This window comes from Manis pentadactyla, chromosome 8 (genome assembly GCF_030020395.1).
Source record: "Manis pentadactyla isolate mManPen7 chromosome 8, mManPen7.hap1, whole genome shotgun sequence".
Classification (NCBI taxonomy): domain Eukaryota; kingdom Metazoa; phylum Chordata; class Mammalia; order Pholidota; family Manidae; genus Manis; species Manis pentadactyla.
Window position 1 is genome coordinate 139,597,195 of NC_080026.1, and position 13,757 is coordinate 139,610,951.

Genomic DNA, 13,757 nt, shown 5'->3' on the forward strand with positions numbered 1-13,757 from the left:
TCGCGCCACTGTGAGTTCCTTTGGTTGGCTTCTGTGTCCTTCCACCTTGCCGGCATCTCTTGAGCACCCCGTCCCCGTACCACAGATGAGCACCACCCTGCCCTGCAGTTGGCCCGTATCCCGAGGAGCCCTGGGTCCCCGAGAATGGCGTTAGAAACCAGGATCTGGAACGTTGGTCTGGCTCATGGCTATTGACGTGTCATTGTTCCTATGTCCTTTCACTGAACAGAGCTGAAAAACATTTTCCTTAATTTTTAGGAATATATTTTTTAAAGAATGTGTTTAGGAAATAAAGGTATACACACACACCTCTATTTTTCTATTGTCTCTGCATTTAAAACGGTGCATCGTGAACACCTCCAGCTCAAGTCCACCATGGGCCACATGCTCACTGTCCCCCAGACCTGGCTCTCCGTGCCACACACCCTCACTGTGCGCAGCATGCACGTGCACACCCACCCGTGCCTTCAGGAGCACCAGGCCCAGCGGCAACCGTATGCCCAGGCTCGCCCTCACGAGCCTCGCGTGCGCAGCCCGCGTGCTGTGACCCTCGGTCCTCGCCTTCCCTCAGTTCTGCTTCGGTCACGTCCTGACGGGGCTCCCTTGTGTTCCACCACAGGGATCCCCCAGGTGTTCATTTTTAATTGATTTTGGCATTGAACGTGGAGTATTGCTGCTGTTGAGTCACAAGAAGTGTGACCTGCACTGCCTGCAGGCAGCCACCACTTTCTGCCGCATTCACCCCTATTGCTGCCTAAATGAAGTTTCCTATTTCCTTTGGGCTTTTTTGCATAAACGACATGCCATGTATTTATTTTTCAAACACTTTGTTCGCCAGCCTGCACCTTGGGGTCAGAGGTTCAGCTCATCTCCTCTTAATGGTGTCAACTGGGGCAGCTTGCCTTTCACCAGAGGATCTCCATCTGAGAGAGACCGCCCCACCTGCGTAACCAACGCGCCCTCCCCAGGTAGGTCTCTGCACAAGGGGGACTTCCTCACAGCCTGGGACAGGAGTCACTGGCAATCAAGGCCAGGCAAGTGGCCCAGCATGACGAGCAGTCGGGGGCCAGGGGAGGGACCCGGGCATGCCTCTCCTGGCGGCGTGGAACTGCCCGGCTCCACACTATCCCTAAGCTTTAGTACCAGTACTTCCGCGCCTTGGACACTCCTGTGGTTCTTGTTTTGAGGAACCTGTGTGGTGCTCCCTTATGTGGAAGCCCCAAGCTTACCCAGCCTCTGTGTAGGTCAAATGTCTTGTACTTAATATATGACTATTACAAACACTAGGTATGTTCCTGCACATACACATTTTCTACTCTAAGGTTTATTCTTCAGGGTAAATTTCTAGACATGGCCACCTGGAGCAGGCAGGTATGGCTTTTTAAGGTACTTTTCTTTTGAACACACATTCCTTCTAGCAGGGTACAAGGGTCATATCCCCATTTGCAAAGTCAGACTCTGCGGTTAGAGCATTGGGTCAGGAAACTGCATTTAAAAGGAGCAGCCAAGTTTCATCTTTATGACCAAAACTGTTTGGATTATGTTCCTTTGTCAACTTGCTCTTCAGTGAGTAAAATGGCATTATTCCTATTAACAGCAAAATGGGCTATTTGAAAAGCTTGATTACTATACTGCTATTATCCTACTGAAAGAAAAAAATATGTATTTTAAGTGAATTATTTCATATTAATAAAACGGCCACTGTAATACCAGTCTTATGTAGAAACCTCTAGAAAACCTGAGTCTTGGCCTTCCCCTCACTGACGGGAAGCCCTCTCCTGACAGCGAGTCTCAAGAGTCCAGCCGGGGCCACTGATGAAGAGCGCCGCCCAGTCGCCTGCGCGATGGCTTGGATGGCTGGAGGGGCCCCTTCAGGGGCCGCTGCTCGTCCTGCAGACACTTGACTCTGCCCAGACATGCTGAGTGTGGCCCCCGTGGTCGTGACGCTCCAGCCAGAAGCAGTAGAGGAGCGAGGCCCTTCATCTCTGATGACGGACAGACACCTCCGCGAAGAACCAAGGGGGCTTTGCTTGGGCAGGGTGATTCCACCTGACCTCACAGGTTGTCTTTTTTAGCGGGTAAATAACGTCAATTCAGTGCCATTCAACCAGCTGCCTCCAAAGAGAAGGGCTGGAAGCCACTACTTACAAGATAATTGTTTCAATATAAACAAATGTTCTAAAAAATTAAAATGTGACATTTATTTTAACATAAGAATTCAGCGTGGAAGAGTGAAACACGCACGCACACATGGTGCACCAAGTGGCAGCCCTGAAAAGCCGTGCTGCAGGGAAGATGAAGAGTCCTGGTGTAGTCATTTTGAACCATATGTAAATGCAGTCATCTCTGAAGGATTTGGCAAAGATTTATTTTTTTCTGTCTCCAGTCTTTCAAAATAGCTACCAATTTGTTTAATGAAGCTGCTTCTAAGAGCACACAAAACGTGAGCACACAGCATGGATGAAACCCAGCGGTCTCGAGTGACAGGTGACGCAGGAGTGAGCCCGGTGGGCGCCCTGGGTGGGCTGCCCGGCCACGGTGGCTCCCGACTGCCGGGGAGCACGGAGGTCACTGCCCTGCAACTCGGGGCTCAGCGGCACAGCAGAGTCCGTATTGTGCCGTGGGTTCCATGTATCACGTAACAAAGAACTGGCAGAGTTCAGCACAGTCTCTAGACGACCTGCACCCACGTCACCGTCCGCCCTACAGTGGTGTGAATGTAAGGCCACAGCATGTACTGGGGACAACCTCCTATGGATCATTTTACTGTCAGCATCATTCTTCTGAAATAGGAAGTGCTTCTGAATTAAGGTTACAGACAGTTTTTCTTAAAATACTACATTCATTATGACTAGTATGTTAAAATTATTTATACTTAAGATATTTTAATATCCAAAGGAAATTTACTACCAAATTATTACAGTAGATATTAATCAGTATGGCATGCTTATTCATTGATCCCATAGGTATGAGTATAGATCAGCATGATTTTAGTGTCTTCTCTTTCATTTTACTAAGTTAGGAACACAGCATTTACAGAGCACACACAAACGGTGCACCGCCCCAGGACCGGGACAGCTCCCTGGCCAGGTGCGCTGCAAGCTCCGCTAAGCCCCGCAGGCGAAAAATGCCAGATTCCAGTTCTTCCTCAGAAGGTACTGGTGGAGGTGGTCAGGCGCCTTCCAATATAGATCCTTAACAGAAAAAGCGATTGGCAGTTAATGTGAGCTCCTGGGGCACCAGCTGAGCCAGGGCAGCTGGCTGGGGTCATACCTTACACGGGGGACTGGCCATCGTACACCTGTTTTAAAAAACTTTGTGATGAAGATATCAGTGGACTCCCATTAAGTCAGTTTTACTCTTCATCAATGTGTTTCACAGGAATGTCATTTGGAACGAGTCCCACAGTGCCGTGACAGTGCAGTGTCCTCACTGCCATAACACACAGGGACCAGCCGGCCAGAAATGCTGAGGAGAATGGCTGGGGGAGCTGCCCCAGGGTAGGTGACACCATAGTAAGTGCACCACCAGCCTCACGAAGGCCGCTGCTGGGCCATGAAGCCCCTGCGCACAGCCGTCTAAGCTGGGGGGTGGCGAGAGGGGCACCTAGAACCCAGAGGCCCGAGCTGATGCCTGAAGAGGGGCAGGAGGAAGGTGTGACCCCAGGAAAGGGCCCCAGGAGCAGCAGGCCTGCGGGGAGGGGGCAGAAACGAGCCTGCAGGCCTGCTGTGGGAGCTTCCATCCCGACAGCGATGGAGGCCCCTGGAGGCCTTTTCCAAGTCTGTTAGGAAGGGTGCAGGGCAGGGACACTGGTCAAGGGCTGACGGCAGAGCCTATCCAGGGATGGAGGCTGAAGATGCAGGTCACTGGGTCCTGCCCCCAGGATCTGACTTGCTGGTTCTGGAGAAAGCTCCAGAAACCACCATCTACAAATGCCCTGGGTGAGCCCTAACCCTGAAAAGCACTGGCCAGGAGCCAGAGCAGAGGGACACTGCCATGTACCTCGGAGCTCTGGCCCACCCAGGGAGCACCTTCCATGGGAGGAAGAATTACAGTCCACGGCTGGCGTCAGGGAGGGCAGCCCCGTGCTCCCCCCTACAGGGCTGGAGGTGGGCATTATTAACCTTGCAAGACCCATGAACTTCTACCTTCCATGTTCCATGTTTGATCTGGGCAAAGGGGAGGCTGGGCACCAGGGCATTTCCACCCTGATTCCCTCAGTGCCCCCAAGGGGAGTCCTCCTGACCGGAAGCCCACCCTGACAGCCGCTGTGGCCAAGACTATAGAGGCCACGGGTGGGGGTGGAGCGCACCCTGGGGACTGCAGGCCTTGTCACTGTGTCACTGCTGAGCAAGCAAGCGCCCTGTCCCCCAGGAGGGGCGGCACAGAGGCAGGAGGCCACCCGCCCCACCCATGGCAGGAGCCTCCTGACCAGGATGGGGAGCACCTGGGCAGGCTCATGCTGCATGAGCCACAGCATGTTGCAGGAAACACCTCACAGGACATGACCGAGGCTGAGGCTTACGGGGTCGGGCCCCGAGGCCCGCGCACCCCAGTCCAGCGGGCCCCCACTCACCCCAGTCCAATGGCCAGGAGGTGGGAGAGCAGCAGGGACGGGAGGAACACCTTCAGGAACTCAGCCGAGAAGATGCCGCCCTTCTTCATGACGCTCGTGTTCCTCATGCTCAGGGCGGTGGCGCGCCTCGGGTGTCTGAAGAGGAACTCCCTGGGGAAGAGACGCAGTGAGCGCGGCCGCACTGCCTGCGGCGGGGTGGGGGCCCTGGGCCGCGGCACTCACTTGGGGGGCACATTTTCCGGCCGGCTCGACCAGTCCCAGATCCAGTCCGAGTTCTTCTTCAGGATCCTCTCCACCTCCTTCCTTCTCTCCAAGTAGTCTTCCTCGGACTGCGGGGCCAAGGCGAGGGCAGGTGAGCCAGCACGGGGAGCGGCGGGGTGCACTGCCTCGCACGGGCCTCCTCCCCAGGGGGCAGGGGCGCCGCTTCCCGAAAGGCCTGCGTGCGCCCACCCGTCATGAGGAAGCGTGGATGGGGAGGCCCCCAGGGCTGGCAGGCAGGCCCGGAGAAAGGCGCTCACGCGAGCGGGCCGGAGAGGCCAGACGCCGCGCCCCTCGCCATTTCCGCTGCATTTCTCAGATGACGTGAGACATTCATCAAAGGGCCTTTAGAAGTAGGATTATAGTTGTTTTTCTCTACTTTGCACTCAGAAGATTCTGTACTTGAGCATTTAATTCCTTTTTTAAAATTTGGGGGAAATACTAAAATTCTGGAAATGCTTTACAACAGTACACCAAAACCAACCATATGCCTGGGCATACCCAAGCTGGCCGTGGACCCCAAATGCCAGGAGTGCGGCTGCCCGGGGCTGGGGTGGCGCCCGCTCGGGGCTCCCGTGGGGTCCAGAAGCCTCGGTGTGCTGACGGGGCCCCTTGTTTGCATGGTGAGCGTGGCAGGACACCTAGTGCCCCTGCAGGGAACTGACCATAAGACTGCTTCCCGAGACAGGCTGAAGTGGGTGGGGAAGCACCGCCTGTTCCTGTCACCCCAACCCTAATGTGCACCCAGGGACACACTTCCTCTGCATGGGGCCAGCAGACAGGATGAAGCGAGAGTGGCCACTGCTGCCTTGAGCTCCTCCACGGTGGCGGGGAGGCAGCACCCAGGCACCCGTCCTCGCAGGCCAGGCTCTGGCTTGTGGCCCCACCAAGGGGCACAATGCTGGCACAGAAGAAGACCCGTTAAAAACTGGCTGAGCAGATGTTGGAGAAAAGCCAGCCAGGTTAGCTCCTGACACTAAACCCCCGACATGCCAGTTGGCATGCCCGGGGCTGGTTTCTGGAAGGAGCTACAGTGTCTCGTGAGGAAACAGTCAGCGCCGCCACAAGGCAGAGGGCCCCACAGAGCCTGTAGGAAACGCCAGGCTGTCCCCGACAGCCTGGGCATGAGGGCCCACCTCACCGGCCGACAGACCACCACGGTCTGCTCCTAGCCACCCCTTCCACCCTGCCACGTCCGCAGATGGCCTATGGAGCGGGGATGGCCCATCGTGTTGGAGCCCTAACCTGAGTCCATTCCAGCTCCGTGCCATGAAGCCATATGGCATAGATGCCCTTACCCCGCAGTCTAAAAGGAGGCGAGAGTCACCCGAACCCCAAACTCAGTTACATGGAAAGCCTGAACTGCGTCCACAGCTCACGGACACCCGCTCCGGCTCACCTGGACACTGTTCTTCTCCCCGACGCTGTGGGAATCTGCCTCCGAAGCTCTGTTATTATCCTGTGGGGTCTGTGAGCGAGGCGGGCTGGGAAGTGGTGGAGGAAGGAGACACGTGGCACATGACCCACCTGCCCTTGGCCCTCCCTCCACCCAGCACCAGACTGGGCACACCGTCCCATCTTCACAGCTGGGCTCAACAGGAACCAGCCCAGCAGTCTTGGGTGGGGCACAGCCCCCAGGAGCACCTCTGGGCACCCACTCGGCCATGACTCGCTGGCAGTATGAGGTGCAGTGGCTCGACAAGCCAGCCGGGGTGGCAGAGCAGAAACGCAGGGCCCCTGCCCACACCAAGCCCAGTCATTACCCCCACCAGGGCAAGGGGCCCGCCGTCCCGTAAGCTGAGAAGCCACTCCTGCACCTGGCCCGGCTGTGGCTCTCGGGCATTCATGATGGTGCCCACACACCTCGTCAGCACACGGGCTGTCACGCCTTCATGCCCACCTGTCACAGTGAGAGCTCTTGGAGCTGCTCCGTCCAGATTCATGCTGGGCGTCCAGCAGTATTTTCTCCAGGTCACCATTATAGAGAGAGACCGAGGCAGGGACACCGCTCCCGTTCGAGCCGTGGCTGAAGTGCAGCTCGACCCAAGAGCCTGGCGGGGGAGAGAGCAGAGCTGGACGTTCCCGCGGCCCCGGAGCCCGGTCCCGACACGGAAGACACACCTTCCTGGGACATGACGGCCGTGCCCCGGGCCTGCACCCCGACCCCGGCACTGTCTCGGGGCCTGTGTGACGGTGCCTGACGCGGGCGCCCAGGGCTGAGCCTCTCCCGGCCTTCCTGAGGCTGGGCTGCTGCCCGCTGACCTGATGGGCCAGCAGAGCCTAACTGATCAGGGTGACATTTTGAACTCTTAGGGGATAAAGAGGGTCAACAAAAGCTTAGAGGACTGACAAATCAAATGGAGGTTTACACCCTCTCTTACCAACCTGTTTCCACATACCAGCATCATTCTGACCTGGAGGCCCCATAAAGCTCACCTGTAAAAGCTGCTCTGTATTTACTTACATCAGAAACAGACAAATGTGCTGTGAAAGGAACAAAGGTACTTTCTGACTAAATCAGATGATGAACCGGAGCAGGTCACCCCCAAGTACTCGTTTGGCCAAGTCTTTACAGGAAGTGAGCTCAGCACTTTCTTCCTGGAACTACAAACTGACATTTGTTACACACCCCAAAGTGTGATGTGTAACGGGCTTTGTGGGTTCATCCTCGTAGCTGAGCACTGTACTCGGCTGCCCCCACACGGACTGCCCCCCCACGCGGCTGCACCATCATTCGCCCCTTCTCTTAGGTGTGGCTTACTTCCAGGTCGGGGCAGCTACGATGGCTTCTATGAAGCTTCTCCTCATGTTCCCTGGCGGCTGTGTGCTCGCATTCTGTCAGGCGGACATGTGGGCGTGGGCTCACGGATTTAAAGGTAACGTGCATGTTCAATGCTCCCAGAAAGGGCCTCCGCTCCCCAACGCAGCCACACTGGCACACTGCACACAAGTGGTCTTGTCTCTTCACACCTCTCACCAGTCTTTAAATTTACCCATTCCGTGCTGGTATCTTGTGCGATTTATTCTGCATTTCTGTTTTCTAGTGAGGTGGAACAATTTTTCCTATGATCACTGCCCATTTGGACAGCATCTTTTTTAATTAGCCATTCAAAAATCTCCCCTTCTATTGAGCTGTCTACTTCCCTCCTGCCTGTAGTTCAGATTCCAGGACACAAGCCTTCCCTCACTGCATGTGTTACACATAACTTTCACTGTGACCTGCCATTTCACTCTTAACATCTCCCAAGGAACCTAAACTCTTGATTTTATTCCAGATTTCCAACCTCTTCCTGTGAGGTCATGAAGCCCATTAGGTATGGGGCTTGCATTCTACCATATTCCTCTCCACAACCTGAGCTGTCTGGATGCTCGTGTCGACTTGGGTTTGACCCATGGGAGTGACAGACGGGTCAGGTTCATCCACATGGATATGCAACCACCTGTCAGAAACGAGCTTGCTCAGCACACATCTGTTTCTGAGCACTCTGGTGGCACATGGAGGATGGGCACAGGAAGGAGGGTGAGGGCAGAGGGCAGAAGACAAAATCCACATGCCAGAAAAGCCCCATGACGGGGGCTTGCAGTCATTCTGATTTATTGCAATGTCATCAGCCCCCTGCTGTTCTCTGCTTATGCCAACACAACACTACAACCCCACGTGGTAGGGCACAGGCGCCCACTCCTCAGTCCATGCTACCTGGAGCCCCGGCAGGCTGCCTGCCCTCCCACACACTCAGCAGGCATCTCTTCTGGCAGTCCTGGCCCCCGTCAACAGCTGCCTGTGGCCAAGTATGCCTTGTTAATCAGAGAATGCACACCGAGGCCCAGGAGTGAACACAAACTTGCAGTCACAAGCCCCTGGCTAGCTGCTAACAAAACAATCCCAGGGTTTCAAAGCACAACTGTTCTCTGTAACCTCTCAAGTTGCTTCATGCTGCCCAGGCCCTCATGAGCACCTCCCTGAGGCACAGGAACGCCAGTCTGTATGAGAGTCCAGGGCTCACGGCAAACACCCAGGCCACTCCTCCTCTGCACCAACTTCGGAGCCCACCACCATTCCCGGGCCCTCCGCGTGAGTCTTCACCCAGGCTGCCAGCCGTGCTTCCAGGGGCGCTGATCCTCCTGGGCCTGACGCACCGTCACAGAAGCTCTGAGAGCCCTGCACTGGCCCTCCCTCCTTCACGGGGACTCACGGTGCCGCTGAGCCACCAGCAAGCCAGCTCTGGCCCCGTGGCATGAGATGGGCCCAGTTCCCTTCTTCCAGGCTCCACCTATCATTCAGACTCTGGGCCTGCCTCAGTTCACTCAACTAAGCTATCCTGCCACGCCGGTCACTGTGGCATCTGATATAAATGGAGCCTTAGGGTGGTGGGGTCTTTTTTCTGATACCTCTTTTGACATGACATACTGGGGTAGTTTCCACACCAATAACCCATTCAGTCAGCACTGAATGACCATTCAACGATTCAGACTTGACACTACCTGGAGTTGGTGTCGGGTCCCGCAAGACTTTCCCTACACAGATGTCAACTGCAAGTGGGATACCCAGCCTCCTGCCTGGCAGACTACAAGTTCAGGGGTGCTTGTAACACCCCCAGGTCAGTACTCACTACAACAGCTCACACAACTCAACACTTTACATACATTTACTGATTTATCACAGAGGATACCTACCAGTCAGCAGCAGCCAACTGGAGCCACACAGGCAGCCTGGGGAACAGGTGGAGCGTCCCTGCTTCTCCCCGGGCCACCCTCCTGCTCTGCAGCCCCTCTCTGGGCATAGACACTGAGTCCCCCACTCTCTGGTCAACCCCACCTCAGGCTCCTAGGCCCCATCCTGGTCACTCGCTGGCCTGGGCTCAGGTGTGTTCCAAAGGAGCTCCTTACAAATAACTAGGCCCTATCACTTAATTCCAAGGGCTTCAGAGCTGTGTCGGGAATCAGGAACAGAGACCAAACACACTTCTTCAAACTGCCATATAACTGACATGTCACATTAGTTTCAGGTGTGTATGTTTTTATTACAGCACAAGGGCCAACTCAAGACTCCAAGGAGACAAGCATTTGCTTTTTAAAATGGTCTCATAAAAAGCCCTAGCATCTTTGAGAAAGAAAAAAACGCCATTCTGGGGGGTCCACAGCAAAAGCTTTGAGTCCACACAATATCTTCTAGGGAATGATTTACTTAAGTACAAGAGTTTTATTATTGACCTGCAGCAACGGGGTAGGGAAAGCACACTTCCTGGAAAAGGAAGGAAAGGGTGCCATGAATCTTATCTTGCAATGATTAAGATCGCCTATCCTTTTAAGCGAGAGAGATGGAGATTAAGGTTGCTTCACAGTCTTAGAAAACTTCTCGGAGTCAGAGATAACTGGTGACTTGGTATCCAGGCTGGCGATGCCGCTGAGGCGCCCGCACACCAACTCCAAGCTCCTCTCCTTGCACTTTCCCCACTTACTTATAATTTACGCTGCTAACAGCAAGTCCCTTAGATCTCTAACAAGGTGGGTGACATGGAGTGCCCACTGCAGCTCCCGCCCCCACTGGGAGGGGCCCCAGGGAATCCCTGTCCCTCTGCCTGTGTTCCCAGAGCAAAGGCTGCTGTCCCGAGGGGGCTCTTCCCTATTCGCAGCAGGCTGGCCCACCACCCACAACATGCTGGGGTGAAACCCGGCATGCATTTTGAGAAAGCTATATAAGACAATGTTAAGCAGCCAGGGTTGAAAACTACTGGCCAGCGGAATGACAGGCATCAAACAGCCACTACAACAATGGACAAAAGTCCCAACAGAGGGCTGGTGGAGGGGGCATAGCATCCCAGAGGTCAAGCCTAAGGCAGAGCAGCTGCTCAGCCTGGAGGGAACTACCACCCTACTTGGGCTTCCTCCATGGGAGAGGTGGGCTTTCAGAAATTATTTTTAAAAGCTTCTCAAGTTAGATTGGGCAGAAAGAAGAGACTTGAGTGACAAGTGACTTTGAACATGAAGTCACCAGGGTAGGTAATTCAGGTTCCTAAAAAAAGGCCGGTCAACCTCACCCTTCCTTTGCCACGCTGGGCACAGCGTCCTGCCTGTCTCAGGCTTCGTCCTCTAGGCGCCAGATACCCACAGGCTCTTCGTGGAGAGCCCCTTCCAGAGCCATTGACAGCGGCCTTCCTGACTTCCACTTTTCAGTGGGCCTCTGGGCCTCATGGCGACCACGTGCGGTGGGAGGGCTGGGCTGGGATCCAGATGTCGACACCCCTTCCCTCTCAAGATGCAGCAGCCTCCAGCTTTGCTCCCTGAGACAAACTGTCTCCCTTCCTACACCTTAGCCCCTGGCGAGCTGCCTGTGCCAACAAGCCACCTGGCCTGCATCCTGCCGGGCAGCAGTGAGGGGGGCAGAGCATCGTGGGACTGGTGCTCTCAGGACGGGCCCTCCTGGGGACTGGGCCTGTGCCCAGGATACCGCGACAGCGTCCTCACAAAATTCCACCTCCTTCCCGCATTTTATCAGTTGTGAATCTGAAGGTAAAAAAAGCATGTACAGTATCTTACTGGCCAACAGCTCTGACCAGAGTGGGCCAGAGGACAGAGAGGCGACAACCTTGCTGTTCACTCTGGGGGAAGCCAGCTGACCCCGGAGACGGAAGCACAGGGGAACATGTCTGTTGATGGCTGTGGGTTTGGCTCACCAAGGCTTTCTCAGTCCTTGGTTCTGAGGTAAACAAGACGTAATCAAATCAGACAGCAGACAGGGCATGTGCTGCCCAGCCAGGAGTCCATGCCCGGCTCCGCATTCCTCAGGGCAGCTGTGCGGCCTCACGTGACCCCAGTGACTCCTCCCACCCTCCGGCTGGGCAGTGAGCAAGCGCCCCACAGCACGTACACTCAGGAGAAGGGCCCAGAGAGCCCTTAATGTGAGTTTCCACTCAGTGTGCGACATCTTTTTATAGAATAAGCAAAAGAGAAAAGTCTTTAAATTCACGATGGTCCCTTTGCGCGGTCGGTGACTCGGCAGTTTGGTGCCAGCCAGGAGCGGCTGCCTGAGCCCGCAGGACTCAGAGCGCCCAGGGACTGGGCCTGAAGCGGCGGGCACGGCGCTGGACAAGCAGCCCCACAGTCAGGAGAGGGAGGCTGACGGCGGCTTACAGGACACCCTTGAGCCCTTTGAGAAGATTTACTTCCTCATCTTTCAAAGGGTCCATGTTGAACGTTAAGGAGAAATTAAGGATTAATCTGGTTGTAGTTTTTGAATGTTATATGATACACTGGACTACATCTTGCCTACTGAAATCTTGATTCAAGGAACAAGAAAAATAATTAGCAGCTCACTAGATTTATCTGAATAATAAGAATTTTTTAAATCTTAAACTCAAACACCCGCCCTCGGATGTTTAGAGGGTCCTGTCCAAAGCTTATCCACGTGCTCGTTTTGCTGAACTCTTGCTTCAGAAAATACAAAGCTCAAGGGCCACCCGGGTCCTCGTCCAACTCCCAGGGCCCGGAGAGGCCGGGCCTGGGTGGTGGCTCTCCTGAGGCAAGTCCCGGGGGACAGGTCCCGAGGCGTCGCCCGCTGACTGTGCGGCGGGGCCGCGCGGCGGGGCTGACCTGGTCTCCTCGGCTGCAAGAGGGGCTCCAGAGACGCAGAGGCAGAGGGCCAGTGGTGCGCGCGGGAGCACCGGCCGTCCGAAGAGGCTGCCCGATGGACAGGGTCCCGCTACCTTTTTAACCCGCAAATCAATTCTCAACTGTTTTGGAACTAACCCGTAGGTCAAGCGGCACATGAACTGGAAAAACAAATCACATGCCAACACCACTTTTTAGGCTGTCCAAGTCTTACGCTTTAAAGAGCAGCCGTGGACTTGTGCCCTGTACCACCCGCGCCACCTTCACCCCCCCGCCTCCCTGAGGAGGTCCTAACCGCCACCACCCACGCGCCTACATTAGCGACCTCAGATCAAAGCCCACACAGCTCAGCCCACGACACCAGGCTCCTGCTCGCTAAAACCAACACTGGTCGGAACTACAAACCACTAAATAGAACGTGGCCCTGAAGAAGGGATTGGGACTCAGGCAGGTGTGACTTCCTGGGGGGAACGTCCGGGCTCGTAGGGGTCCTGGCCAAGCCCGCAGCCCGGCTCGCCTCCCGCTGAGGCGCTGCTCCCACAGACCCCGCCGAGCGGACAGCCGTCCCGGGGGGCTCCGGCTCCCCCGCCCAGGCCCTGCCCGTCCTGGCTTCCCCCGGCACCCTCCCCACGGCACGCCGCCCTCCCCCTGCCCGGCCGCCCGGAGGACCCGGCACCCGCCCCATGGCATCGGACCGAGGCCCCCGGCACCCTCCCCTGGCACGCCGCCCTCCCCCTGCCCGGCCGCCCGGAGGCCCCGGCACCCGCCCCGTCCGCAGCCCCTCCCGTCGCCCACCTCCCCCGCTCTCCGCGCGGCCTCACCCTGCAGGTTCTCCTCCTGCAGTCCGGGGGTCCCGCTCTGCGACATGGCACCGGAGGGTAGGCGCTGCGGCCGACGGGCCGAAGCGCGGGTCGGGGTCGGGGAGGACGCGGACGCGCCGAGGGGACGCACGGCCACCTGAGCACCTGCGCGGGCCCAGCACCCGCGGCAGCGACAACCCAGGGCCCCGACCGACTGACGCGCGCCGGCGCACGCCGGGCAGATAAGCGGCGGCGTCGCCCATTGGCCGCGGGGCCTGCGCGTGCGCGGGACACGGGGTGCGTGCGGCGCGTGCGACGCGTGAGCGGGGCGGGAGGAGCCCTCCTCTCTGAGGAGCAGGGCGCGCGTGCGCGGGGCGGGTAGCTCCGGAGAGGGGTGCGCGAGCGCGGGGTGAGGCGCGCGGAGGGGGCGCGCGAGCGCGGGCCCTGCAGGCGGCTGAGGTTGAAGCGCGGGGCGGGATCGCGCGTGCACGGGGCGGGCGCTGTCCGAGAGCCCA

General features: G+C 56.7%; 1 protein-coding gene across 1 annotated transcript; it reads right to left on the reverse strand.

The window, feature by feature from the left end:
- Positions 1 to 2,347: 2,347 nt before the first annotated feature.
- BNIP3 (BCL2 interacting protein 3) lies at positions 2,348 to 13,471 on the reverse strand. Its single transcript, XM_036923775.2, has 6 exons — positions 13,264 to 13,471; positions 6,735 to 6,885; positions 6,234 to 6,318; positions 4,799 to 4,905; positions 4,577 to 4,726; positions 2,348 to 3,194 (listed from the first exon to the last, which is right to left on the reverse strand). Exons 1-6 carry the CDS (start codon positions 13,307 to 13,309, stop codon positions 3,149 to 3,151), a joined length of 585 nt encoding a protein of 194 aa, XP_036779670.1. The 5' UTR covers positions 13,310 to 13,471; the 3' UTR covers positions 2,348 to 3,148.
- Between the last annotated feature and the right edge of the window lie 286 nt (positions 13,472 to 13,757).